The following is a 12,869-nucleotide window of genomic DNA, read 5'->3' as shown; positions in this document are numbered from 1 at the left end:
TTTGCTGGGAGCTATGTGAGGGTAAATATCAATATATGACTTTGCTGTCATCAGAATGAAGTCAACTGCCTTTTTCTTCATTTAATAATGCAGTTGATAAACAATTACTAATGTAGCTAATGGCATCAACATTTCTGATTTAAATATACCCAGCTGGTTTGAGCTACTGAGAGAATGTGTGTATTGCTTTGCAAGGTATAGTTGGTCTTCCAAAATATTCCTAGAATGGGAACTAGCTGAAACTAGCTTGTTCCACAAAAAGTTTGCTTCTGGTGGTAGAAGCCATATGCACCATTGTACTGTTTCTTGTGTAATACTTGAGTGCTCATCTTCTGGTGCTACAGTATGTCTGCTAAATATTTGATATTAGTATTGCTACTCTTTCTTCCTATCTTTTCTTGAATGTATGATGTGTGCCTTTTGAGTTACTCTGGTGTTAAATGGTAAAGCACTGTTATAGTATTTTTGTACGTAAAATCTGCACTTTAGTGAAAACGTTGCTTGGAAAGGGAATTTTCAGAATTCAATTTTAAAGTAGAATTTTAAAATAATTATAAGGTTTACAGTAGTATTTGAATGCAGCTTACAGACTAAAGGGGCACTTTATTTTAGTCTATTTTTGTATGTGATATTTTTGTTATGCAATAGAGCCAAAACCAGAGCCACAGTGTATCTTGCAAAAATAGCTGTTGTTTTTTTCTCTGAAGTTAATTTGAAAGAACCAAATTCGGCAACTTGAACTACAGTAGTAGTTCACCGGTGGAACCCGCTTCTGTATTAAAAGCATAATTGCTTTTACATACAAGCTTGATTCTGCTTTGCGTTCCTCACCGCTATTCTTTTGGTGAATGTCACAACTCCCTCCCTGCTGTGCTTATCTCCCAGGGCAAGCAGTTATCAGAAACCGTTACAGTAAAATGTGTCCTGTGCCTGCTTCATCTCTAGAACATACTTGAAACTAAATCTGAAAACCAAAAGGGAATTTCACTAGAACTAACTTTTGCCAGTAGAGCAGTATTGAATGCATTTATCTTTTAAAGTCTGGGAAGAATTGTGTCATTACATTTTTATATAAACCCACATGCCGTGCATGTTAAATGTTTCTGGAAGGTCAGTTATCATTTCTGAAAGTGTTCAAATGAATGCAGTCTCATGTCCAAAAAAATAATAGTTCTAATATTGGAAATGTGCACTAAGAGATGGAAAAACAAAACAGTGTAACCTTTTGCTGTGGTGCCAACTTCTAAACAAAAAGTCCTTTTTAAAACTACCATTTGGAAAAATGTGGTAGAATAATACTTTACTCCACAATCATATTGGGGGAAAAAAAAAATAATCTTCATAATCAACATACACATTGAGAAAGACTTTGGGTTGATTTCTTTGTCATGCTATTAATGAAGCTATTGGCAAGGCACAGTAGTGCTAGGATCTTGTCCTGTGTGGTCATCTGTGTTGAGAAGACAGTAAAATTTGGATGGCTGCACAGTTTGTGACCGGACCAAATGTTTTATGTATTTTAATTCCCTTTGAAGGCAATAGGATATAGTTCATGTTTTAAAGTGAAACCTGAACTCGAGGCCCAAAATGCTGCAGCAGATGAAAGAATGTGAAAATGTCCATTTTAAAGTGGCAGAATAATGACTTGGCAAGGACTCAAGAAGTAATCATTCCTGAATGTGTTTTCTTGTGTCAACAGGGAGGGGGGAGGGAGACAGGCCTGGTGGAAATTGCTGCCATCCCTCATTTTTGCATATGTACTAGTAGTCGGGTTGTGTTTAAGCACAAAGGGTGAAGATTAAAAAAAAAAAAAAAAAAAAACAAAAAAAAACAAACTACCCAACAAATGAAAGATGTTTAAGGAAGGTATCATCACTCTTATAGATAAAACTAAAAGATGTAATGAATTTTCAGTAATGCATGTAAAAAATTTACATTTGCTGAAGTAATAGACCAAAAGGATTTATGAACAATAATTTCTCTACTTAGGATTGCTTTTTTTATACTATTGCTTGCTGATTGTTTCTTTCATGGAGAGTTCTGTCTGGCTCTAAGACTTCTGACCTGTGTTTCCAAGTAAATCTTTCTTTATGCCAATTCTGCTTTTCTGGAGAGAATCTTGTTTAGCACCTCCTTGCAAAAACAAGGATTTTATTCTTTAACAGCTAATAAACATTTTTATTTTTACATTGCTTTAAAATGCTTTCATTTTTCCTTTCTAACTCTGAACTTTCCTCTGTGTGGCTGCCCATGAGATACTATTTCAGGTATAGTTTTGCTTTGTTTAATTTGCTTCTACAGAATGTGCATGCCAGTAAACAGTCCCAAAGAGTTCACATCAGCATCATTCCATCTGTAAGCAATCTTTATACATGAATAAGTGTTAAACAGTAATTAGTAGCACAGTAGGGCATTTGTGCAATGGTGGGTGATGTTAACTATCACAAGTTGTTTAAAACTGTTTCCCTTTTCTTTTCTACCTAGGAGATGAAATTTATCAGGACATTTTTCGCGACTTTTCTCAAATGGCATCAAATAATCCAGAGAAGCTAAATCGTTTCCAGCAGTCAGATTCCCAGAAGTCTTAAGTGTCAAGAAGGAAAAGAATCTGATCCTTATAGTGCAAGTCTTCTTTTACTTTAACAGAATGAATTGTATATGCATTTTGTTAGATAGTTTGGATGAAATGACCATGCTAATGTAGTTTTAGATTGTGGTAGCTGGGGAAATGTGAGTTGTTTTATGTTCTACAGTACGTATACCTCAGCAGTTGAAGAAAATGTGTTTTGTTTTGTTATTCAAAAAAAAAAAAAAGGAATGCCTGCTAGCTCAGTATAAAAATAGTACTTGTTAGCAAGTATGAAGTTTGTCTGCAGTTTGTATGTAAAGTTAGCAGTGCGTAGCTGTGTGCGTTGCAGGCTTGGGACGGCAGGATGGTCAGACCAGCTTTGCGATTTTAGCATCCCCTGCTGTCATCTGTCTCCTTGTTGCCATCAAGAATGTGCCCCTGACAAGAAGGTCTGGGTTGCATTTTCTGGGACTGTTTGGAAGGGAAATTGGATAATGACTTACTGAGTTGTTTTTCTGTTCGTGGCCCTATAACTTAACCTACACTCTCTCTGGTTAGAGGTAGGCTGTTAATAACAAGACATGGTAACTCCTGCTCTTTTGCAAGCTCTTTCACAGTGGAAGCTTTAATACCAGGCTGGCCTTTATGCTAGTGACTGCAGGTCAGTCACAATAGGTATATATCCTGGAGGACCAAACTTCTAAGAGCAGTCTATTTTCCTTTCTTTCCTCTTAAATTAAACTTTCTGTGCAGCAAATACACTTTTAAATGAGCATGTGGAACCCTTCATGAAAAATAAACTGAATCCTTCAGGACATGATGTGGGGTTTGTTTCTAATACTTTGATATCAAAACTTGAAATTTGAGATACGAAAGTAAATATTGAGCCAATGGAGGTTGTGTAGAACAGTCCTACAAGGGCTGTTTCTTACCTTTTCTTTTTGCTGTTCTCAGTACTGGCCCTGAGCTGAATATATAAAATCTCATATGTAATGCAGCCACCCTAAATTTGGGGCAATCAATCCTTTATATAGGGAAGCAGTATCTTTTATATACTCTGCAAAGATGTGTACGTATATGTGTTGTCTGGAGTTAGGTGTGCACAAGAAAACCTAGGACTTTCACTGCACGTTTTTGCGAAGTAACAAATGACCATAGTCTCCAACTGTATTCTGAGGGCAGCAACACAGTTTGCTTTATTCAGTGCTTTATGCTGATGTGCATGTATAAATGGTGACTGTAGATACATGCTTATGTCTCAGGTTATTTAGTACCTAGATAGTAATCACCTGAAGCCCTGAACCAGCAGATGCAATTCTTTGTGCTCTATTTGTCTGCGCTATGGACTACTTAAGGAGAACTTTTAGGTAACAGAGTATCAGTCTGAGTTTTTAACACTCCTGGTAGTCATGGCATTATGCTAACCTGCTGTTTAAACGTATTTAGGAAATGAATTGGCTTTTCTCCAAGCTGACTAAGATAAGCAAAATTGGGTAAGAGTTTTCTGTAATCTATGGTAAAATTAAACTTTCTGGCATGTTAAATTTGAATAAGGCATTTCAAATATTTATCCTTTTCCATCAAATATATAATAATGCATCAAGTCTGGATGATTACTGCTGCAAAGCTAATAGTATTTTAGAAGTGTCCAATAGATTCTTTTTCAAAGCAGAAGAATCTTACAAAACAGTTCTTGCTTTGTGTGCGGTCTAATTATGCTAGAAAAAGCAGATTCTGCCCATTTTAAAAGTGCGTTTAGTCTAAATAATAAACTTTGGAATATCACCTGTAAGCAGTAGTTTCTAGTAAGTTGTTTTTTAAATAGCTGTCTATGAAATGATAATAGACTTCCTAATCTCCAGTATTTAACAGCAGTGTATGTTTTAGTAGATCTTAAAGTAAAATTCCCAGTGTATAGATGGGACAATGTAAGATATGGCTATGTGTAGTATACACTTTAGATGTAGTTTTTTCTAAAGAGTTATCTTTTGTAGCCTACCTGACAGGCAGTATATACTGTGATTGGCTGTAATGTAAAGCTACCTAAGACTTAATGGCATAATCTTTCTATCTCGGTCCATGCTGCTGGAAGAATGTCTGAGACACTTACTTTGATTCTCCACTGGTGTTTTCCTTCCCAGCCATAAAAATCTCTGTGACAAATTTTGCAGGACAACTTCTTGTAGACAAAAAGTTTCTTCCCAGTAGCTCTGCAGATCCATTTGCTGCATTCCTGACTCTCGTCCGTCTCAGAAGCTGGACCAGTCTATTTATGCTAAAGGATTACTAATGTACCTGATCCACAGACTGTATTACTCTTTTCACGAGCTCTGGAGTTTTAATGATTCAGGGAGTAGGTAAGTCACTTCTGATCCTGCAGCCTTCTTCCCCAGTCCTTTCAGGCATGCTAGGATGTTCAGTCAGTATAAACTGCATTCAGTTAAAGCTGTGGGGTTTTTTTCAGCTCAGGTGCAATACATGTGTTAATATGTTGCTCAGCAGCAAAAATGAATATGCCATTAAGCTGCATGAACTGCATTGAGGGCTTAGTCCTACCAAACACTGGCAGGCTCCGTGTTCCAGGGCCTCTGTAACTTGTAGGATTCAGCCTTCAGTAATACAAAGTATGATTCTCTCTCGTACTCCGAAGATCTGGATTTTCATATCGTGTTCTAACTCGAGTGCTAATCTTCTACTCAGTAATATAAAGAAATTTCCGTTTTTATTACAATATGAATCTGAGTATAACTAGAATAATAGACAGTAAGGCTCCATTTTGGGTTAACATCTTGTACTCTGTACTGGGTAATGGAAAGCTTCAATTCCAGTTCATATTTCTCTGTAGGTATGAAGTATATCAGGTCTTAGTCGGTGAGGTACAAAGCAGTAGATTGCTAACATAATTTAAAATCAACTTTCACATGGATTTTTAGTAATTTACTAGATAGCCCATTGAAAGACTTCACAGTATTTTTTTCCTAGCCAGGGTTAGATCACGTGTTCCAACGATCTCTTGGAAAGAGAAATGTCAAGGAGCTCAACAAATACGCTAATGCATCTTGACTTCAGAGGTATAATTTACTTACATTGCATGTTGATTTAAACGATGTCTCTGGTGTTTCCTTAGTGGCCTATATTATTTTGATTATTTATAAGGTTTCATCTTTTATGTTAATGTTAGTACAGTGCATATGAACTTAAATTTTTGAATTATCATACTGAATCATGCCACTGAATTATATTAGACATGCTGGAATTTGTTCCCGTAAATGTGGTGAAGGTGGTAGATGGTGGAAGTCTTCCTTTGCTTTCATGAGCTGCACATATTGCAGTCTACAACGTACTAATCAACAGCAGAAACATGTTCTGACTTCAGCCTCCTTACCAATTAGGACCTAATCCAAGAACTCTGTGAAATCAGTGGCAGTCTTTCCACTGATTTCAGAAGCTTTGGGTTGTATCGTTCCTGGCTTCTAATGTTAGTACGTTAAAGGATCCTGCATTAATACTGTATTTTTCACTCCGTGGGGTTTTATATTTTACCTGTTTATATACTGAGCTGAAATAGTTTTAGAAAATGCAACCAGACCTTCCAACTGCTGTCAGCAAATCCCCATATAAGAAGAAATTTCTCCTGTTTTGCAGTGTGACATCGGTACACACGTGTTGTCCAAATTACTAGAGTTCTCCTTGATGGAGCAAAAACTTTGTAGCACTAAAGAAAAATGTGAGAACTAGAATAAGCATAAGGTTGGCTGTGATGTTTCCAGGACTTTGGTGCTTCTCTGCAGCCATCTGTTTTAAAGTGTGGATGTTAACTCTGCGTTTTGATCATGAGAATCTCAAATAACACAGTGAATATAAAAAGACCATTTCATAGAATTACAAATAGTGTGTAAGTAGCAAGGACATAACATTTTTACACTGTCACAAGGACTGAGCTGATTATTTAATACACTGAAAGTATTTTGAGTCAGTTTTGCAAACTACCGTCTCTGCCCATTCACAGATGGATGCTTTTTCCCCAGTTAAGAGTTTATGCCACTTGTTCATGCACCCTGGTAGCCAAAATATTTTGCTGTCTTGCACAAAAGCACATTTTTAAAACAGGGACTGCTCCAGAAAGGCAGTACTGGGGAAAAGGATGAACGTACCATTTTGGTATATCGCCTTTCATACACTTGCTTTATCTGTCTGCATACGGTATTTTCTTGTTTCTCTTCCCATGGAAGGAGATGACAGAGGAGGAAAAAATATCTCTCACTTTTCTGTTAGTATCCCAGATTTTCCATGTTTTGATAGAAATCGCTGAGAAATCATCATTTCCTCAAGCAGAGGTTACTCTGTCTGAAATAATGAACTTTTTTTTTTCTTTATCCATCTGTCCCTCTGTACTTGGTGTTTTTTAAGCATTCCAGCAGTAAAATGCTTGTGTTCTTCAGCGACCCCTTCCCCCTTAAGGTGTAACTGTAAAGAATGTATTCGCATTTAAGAAGTCGGTAGACTTTGTATCTAAAACTTGACTGTACTTTTCTGTAGTTTGTCATTGTAAATGAGAGAAACGCATTATTACCTTTGTAGTTACCCGACTGTACATGCTGTAAGGATTGTAAATACTGTACTTGATTAAACCTTTGTATGCTCTCGACCGCCTCCGTCTGTGGGGCGGGCGCGGGGTGGGCTGAGGAGGGGCCGCCCCGCCCCCAACATGGCGGCGGCTGAGGGGGCCGCCCCGCCCCCAACATGGCGGCGCTGAGGCGGCTGCCCCCGCCCCCGGCATGGCGGCGCTGGGCCGCGCGGGCCGGGGCTGGGCTCGCTCCCAGCCCTGCGCCCTGGCGCTAGCGGCCGCCTTGGCCGTCTGCGCCTTCTACTACCTGGGCGGCGGCGGAGAGACCTTCTCCAGCGCCACCCGCCGCCTCCGCGCCACGCCGCCCGCTCCGGCCCACCGCCACCCCCAGCGCGGTGGCGGGGAGGCAGCGGCGGCGGGGGGCCGCGACCTGCACCTCCTGCTGATGTTCACCAAGGCGGAGCGGAGCCCGGCGCTGCGCGGCAAGGCGCAGGCGGCGCTGCGCTCCCTGCTGCGGCACGGCCGGCTGGGCGGCGGGGACGCGCTGCACCTCCACCTGGTCACCGAGGGCGCCAGCAGGGAGATCGGCCTGGGCCTGCTGCGGGACCTGCTGCGCGGAGCCGCCATCCGGCACCAGGTGCGGGCTGTGGGGGGCTGCGCGGCGGCGGGGCCTGCCCGCCGGGAGCCGAGCGGAGCGCCGCGGTGCCGGCCGTGCCCGCCCGCCGGGATGCTTGGGCCTGGTGGGTGCACCCCTGCCCTGAGCGTCGTCTGGGGCTCCCGCCAGGTGTTAGCGGGAGAGCGCGCGGGGGTTCTGGGTAGTGGTAATCTTCCCGCAAAACAAAGGGAGCAGCAGCCCGGTGGAAAGGCGCTTTCTCCACTGGTAGCCCCTACGAGAGGGTGTATTTGCTTCCCATCTGCACTGGAGAAGGCTGTATCTCTTCCCCAGTCACATGAATGCTTTGAAGGGCTCGCTCCCTGTGAGCCCAGACCCCGCGTCCCTGCTGGGACGTGTCCTGGTGCAGCCCGGTGACTGTCTTGCCCAGGGCTGGGTGGTCTGGGAACACCTCTGGCAAACTGCTTCTGCTGGAGAAGAGCAGCTGCTGTGAGTGGTGCTGCTCCTCTTCCAGAGACCCCATTGTTGGCCCCAGTTCAGTGTCTCAGCACAAGGACCACCTGTGCTTGTGTGTAGATGGCTGCTCAAGTGGTCCTGCAGGACCGTGATCAGAAAAGGCTGCTAGTGGCTCTTGAAAAAGGGAATGGAGAGCCTGTGAGGGTTGGAGTGCTTCCACCTGTGAATATTCATCTTGCTACCTGCTGGAGAAACAGTTCTGCCTCTCAAAAACATGGTCAGTACAGTACGTGCAGAGTCAGGCTTTCCTTCACATTAAACAGGTGTCTGAAAACTGGAGGAGTTCTAAGTTCGGAGACTCTGGGTAACTTGACTGTCCTGTCTAGATGTGCTGCTGTGGAGTGTTGCTCAGAAGTGTCCTCTACTCCTCCTGTAAGTTTTCATCTCTCGTCTTTCAGGTGTTTAATATTAGCTGAACTCTGCTGAGGTGTAACTAGAGATGTAATCTTAATGTTATTTGTACAGATCATTTGTTGGTAAATAATCCCGCCTCTCCTTTTTCTTAAATGGCACTTTACTAGTGCTGGCGCTCAGGTCACGTATCCGTGGAGGGTAACCTCACCATGCCAGCAGTGCTCCACGGTCTGGAGGGGTTGTACATAGCTACCTACCTTCAGGAGGATTCCTCCCTGCCACAGCAGGGTGGGCTTGCGGTGCCCCGTAACGGTGCAGTGTGACAGCGTAGCTCAGGTTTATGCTATGGTGTCTCTTGGAGGGGGAGGACACCTGGGCCATCACAGCGTGGAGATCCCTTGCAGGCAGCCATGCTGCTCCCGGGCACACGGGCTTGTGAGTGGAATGTTGCGTGAGGTGAAGGTGGGGGCATGCAGTGTGTGTGTGTGTGCCTGTGAACTGGCGGTAAAGCCTGGCTCATGGCTTGGTGAGGAGGTCTTGCACCAGAACTGATCTCTTGGGTGTGAGCAAGTAGTGCGGTCTGGAGGGCTCAGGTGGGATCTTGCTGGCATCTACTCAGTGGGACAGCTTCTTCCCTCTCTCCTAGCACAGCCGCCGTGTCCTGGTTTCATTAGCTAGGCTGCAGTTGGCAGTATGCTTCGGATCTTTCCACTTCCCTGGTTTTAGATAGAGTTCCTAGTACAGAGCAGAGGCTTTTCTCTGCTTCTGAAGCACACAGCCTTGTGCCTAATACTGTGCCACTTTCTGGTACGCCAGCAGGTGACAGTGCCTCTTTATTCTTGCTGTAGCCTACCCCATTCCTCGTCTGTCAGCAGGAAACGTCACCCTAACTTGGGCTTTGGTGCTGCTAAAATGTTGGAAGGTGGTTGATCCTGATGCTCGGGTAGCTCTAGCAGTAACCCATCTCCAGACCTCTTCGTTCCTGGTTCTCTTGGTGTCCCCAGAATGCTCTCCTGGTTCTTACGCTCTTTTCTTAGAGCAGGCCCAGAGACAAGGCTTGATAAAGTGCTCAGAGGGCAGCTTGAGCTGCAGGATTGATTAAAAACTCTGAACTTTACTTTTTCTTTTTGAGGATGTGATTTGGGCTCTGCTTTTGGAGCTGTCCTTGCCCTCCCCTCCCAGCAGAGCTGGGCTCAGTTATGTCCTCTATTGGTGAATCCCAGAACCAGACCTGGATCCCGTCCCTTGGGGAAGGTCATGGGCCAGCTCTTCTCTCTTCCTAAGCAAATGCAGGAACTTTCAAAGTCTGGAGACTGAAGCAGCCTGCTGCAGCCTGCCAGGGCAGGACGTGGAGGGTGAGAGCGGAGGGGCTTTGGGATGCACCATGGTGGGGTGTGTGGGAGCAGCTTAGGCACAGGACCCTCCCTGCTGGGCAGGGCAAGGCTGACCTGGGCTGTCCCACTCATGGGGCAGTCCTGATGTGGTGTTGCCAGTCCTGCAGTGCCTGTACAGATGTGTCCCAGATGTGGAGCTGGGAGTGCAGTGCGCTAACAGTGAGCAGCAGATGGAGCTGGTGCTCCGCGATGTGGTGCTGCGTGGCTTGTCGGCGTGGGGTGAAGAGCGGCAGGGACGAGGAAGTTGGCCGGGAAGCAGCCATGAGCTTGGAGGGAAGCACCCGTGCCGGAGGAAAGACTTGCCGCACACTGGTACCCAGCCAGGACCTGGCCTTTCTGCCCATGCCTTGTCCTCCAAACTCCAGCTTGCGGAGGTTCGGATGGGCTTTTAACAGGGCTTTGACGCTCACAGTTGGAGAGAGCGTGTCCTATCCCATGGGTTGCAGGGTGATCTCTGCAGCCTCTCCTGCTTCCCGGCGAGCAGGAAGTGCCTGGGAGCAAGCCTCGGCATGTCTCAGCAGCTGATACTGTGCTTACAGAAAGCCCCGACTCGCCCTGTTTCCTGCAACTCTGGGCTGTGTGCTCTGACTCCCTGTGCTGATTCATATCGCTTATTTATTCCGTTCCCCTCCGAGAATAAAATTAACTGCACGCTCTGCTCGTTGCTCTTCTTGGTTGCTTGTTTAGATCAGCGCCACTGAGGATGCTGCCAAACGCTGACTCCTCTGCGGGCCTGGTGCTGTGCGAAGACGTGCTGGGGTGAATGTAACGGAGCTGCCGTGACCCCACGCTTACAAGAGAGCTGCAAAGATACCCAACATGAGAAGGAGGGAAAGTGAAGGAGAAAAAAAACATGTTGTTTTTTTTTTTCCTGGTGAATCAATTGAAAGGGTCTTTTATCAGTGCAGGGTGTGTGTTTATAAAACTGTGCTTGCACAGGAAACCCCTAGAACTTGCATTTCTTAATGTCCTCAGCAAACGTGGTCGGATTTAGCTACGGGGATTTACTGAAAGCTGCTACACAAATAAATAATGAAGTACAAAATTAGCAGCAGATCAACAAGCTGTGCTAAAGTCAGCAGTGGGGAGAGGAGAAGCCCTCGCAGTCCGTGAGAGGCTGGCCAGCCTGTGGCTGCGGAAGGAAGATTCAGCTGCTCAGGAGTTTGCTTTGCAGAAATGCCTAAGCAAAGGGTGGGCAAAAGAACCAAATTTTCCTGTTTCCTTTGGCAGGGGAGGGGAAGTGGATGATGCTGTGTCTGGAGTTTCGGGAGTATTTTTCCCATGATTTTTGTCCACTGGTACTTGGCACACTGCTCATTTCAGCGGTGGCTGGAATTGGTTTGACTTTTTTTCCCCCTGCTCAGCTGTTTCCTATGTGCTGCGCAGACCTCAGGCTTCCTTTGCTGGATGCAGAAGGGCAGTTACAGGTGCAGTATTTCTCCTCCATGCTTCTCCAGTCTGGCTAGACCCCAAAGCTGCCCCTACCGAGCTGGGCTGGGAGCAGAGCGTTGCGCATCCCGGTGGTGGTGGTGCTGATGGTGCTCAGTTCCATGCACAGGCGGTTGGTGCCTTTGCACCTGGAGAGTAGTGGTGTTTTATAGCTGTGTTTGGTCACCTGGGATCACTGTTGGCAGCAGCCCTTGGCGCTGCTGATCTGCTCCTCTCAGCCATGCTGCTCTCCTACCTGTCCCTGCAGCGCTGCTGGTGCTAACCACGATGGCTCGTGCAGCTTGGCAGGGCTGGGGCGAGATGCTGCTGTAAGGTTACCAGTAACGGAGTTTCCTCCCCTGCAGTGTCTTGGGGAATATACTGTGCTATCCTGAGCCAGGTCTGGCTGCTGATGAGCTCTCCCAATGCACTTTCCTGGTACATGTTGTTCTGTGTTTTTCCTGCCGTCCTCCTGCAGGCGCTTGGCCCTGAGCCTAGCAGCCGGGACGCCAGCAGCGTCCAAAGGACATACTGGCTGCAGGGCCTGCACGAGGGCTCTTGTATGGTGCTGAGCTGACAGCAAGGGCCAATGGCCAAGGGTGGGCGTTTGGGGTGCTGTCCCCAGGAGGGAGGTGGTGGGGACTCTGCTATGACTGTCCTCCAGTGGTACCCCACTGTGGGTTCGGCTGTCATGCCCAGGGTCAGGATGGGGCCATCACCTTGCCTTGTTGGGCATACTGCGGGTCCCGCGAGTGGCTCCCTGCCTCTGGCGAGCTCTGCTCTGACACAAGAGCACTTTGATCTGGGTAACATTTTCTCCAAGAAAGTGTGGAAGGAAGAAGCTCCAGACTGCTCACGGCCTCTATCTCTGTGCCGGCCTCACTGGGTGTCAAAGCAGCTGCTTGTGCATCTCAGAGAGAGGATGGTCATGGCACCAGCTCAGGCTCCAGAGCTGCCTTTTCCTCTGAAGCACTTGACTTGGTTTAGGTCTTAAAAAAGCAAATGCTCTATCTTGTATGTTTAGGTGTATAGTGCAGGGCTCCTTGCTCTTAAACAGATGAAGTTTTAGTAGGAAAAAAGAGTGAACATAGAACCCTTGAATAGTTTAGTTTGGAAGGGACCTATGGAGATCGTGGGGATGAGTTCCCTGCTGAAGGCTTAAGGAAGTGTCTCTGTATCCCTCAAACAAGGGGTAGAGGCTCCCCTTTCCAAAATTCACGTACTGCTGCAAAATTGTGTCCTTACTGGCCTTCAGTTTCTGCTGGGCTCTTCCTGCTTTCCCTGGCCTGAAGAAGGCGGCATGACCTTGAGTCTCCAGACTCGAGTTTCTGCACTCCTCCTTATCCGCACCAGGGTCGTGTTCCTCATCTCTCTTAATTACGCTGAAAATCCTTTGTGTTATCTTGCATGATTCCATGACCTGAGTCC

The 12,869-nt window shown here is 45.7% G+C and overlaps 2 protein-coding genes across 2 annotated transcripts in view; both read left to right on the top strand.

Annotated features, from left to right (window-relative positions):
• The window catches only part of ACAP2 (ArfGAP with coiled-coil, ankyrin repeat and PH domains 2), a 65,338-nt gene extending 62,353 nt beyond the window's left edge, over positions 1-2,985 (top strand). Inside the window, exon 24 of the mRNA XM_082487032.1 lies at positions 2,485-2,985. Coding sequence (XP_082343158.1) covers positions 2,485-2,588 — 104 coding nt within the window. The 3' untranslated portion in view covers positions 2,589-2,985. The remainder of the gene's footprint in view (positions 1-2,484) is intronic.
• Positions 2,986-7,207: 4,222 nt separating this feature from the next.
• Positions 7,208-12,869, top strand: part of XXYLT1 (xyloside xylosyltransferase 1) — a 37,969-nt gene continuing 32,307 nt past the window's right edge. The window contains exon 1 of the mRNA XM_082486826.1: positions 7,208-7,773. Within this exon, the coding sequence (XP_082342952.1) occupies positions 7,348-7,773 (426 nt within the window). The 5' untranslated portion in view covers positions 7,208-7,347. The remainder of the gene's footprint in view (positions 7,774-12,869) is intronic.

The sequence above is a fragment of the Vanellus vanellus genome (genome assembly GCF_965231255.1).
Source record: "Vanellus vanellus genome assembly, chromosome: 8".
Classification (NCBI taxonomy): Eukaryota; Metazoa; Chordata; class Aves; order Charadriiformes; family Charadriidae; genus Vanellus; species Vanellus vanellus.
Note: the sequence above shows the minus strand (reverse complement) of the source record. Positions and strands in the feature narration are given on the sequence as shown.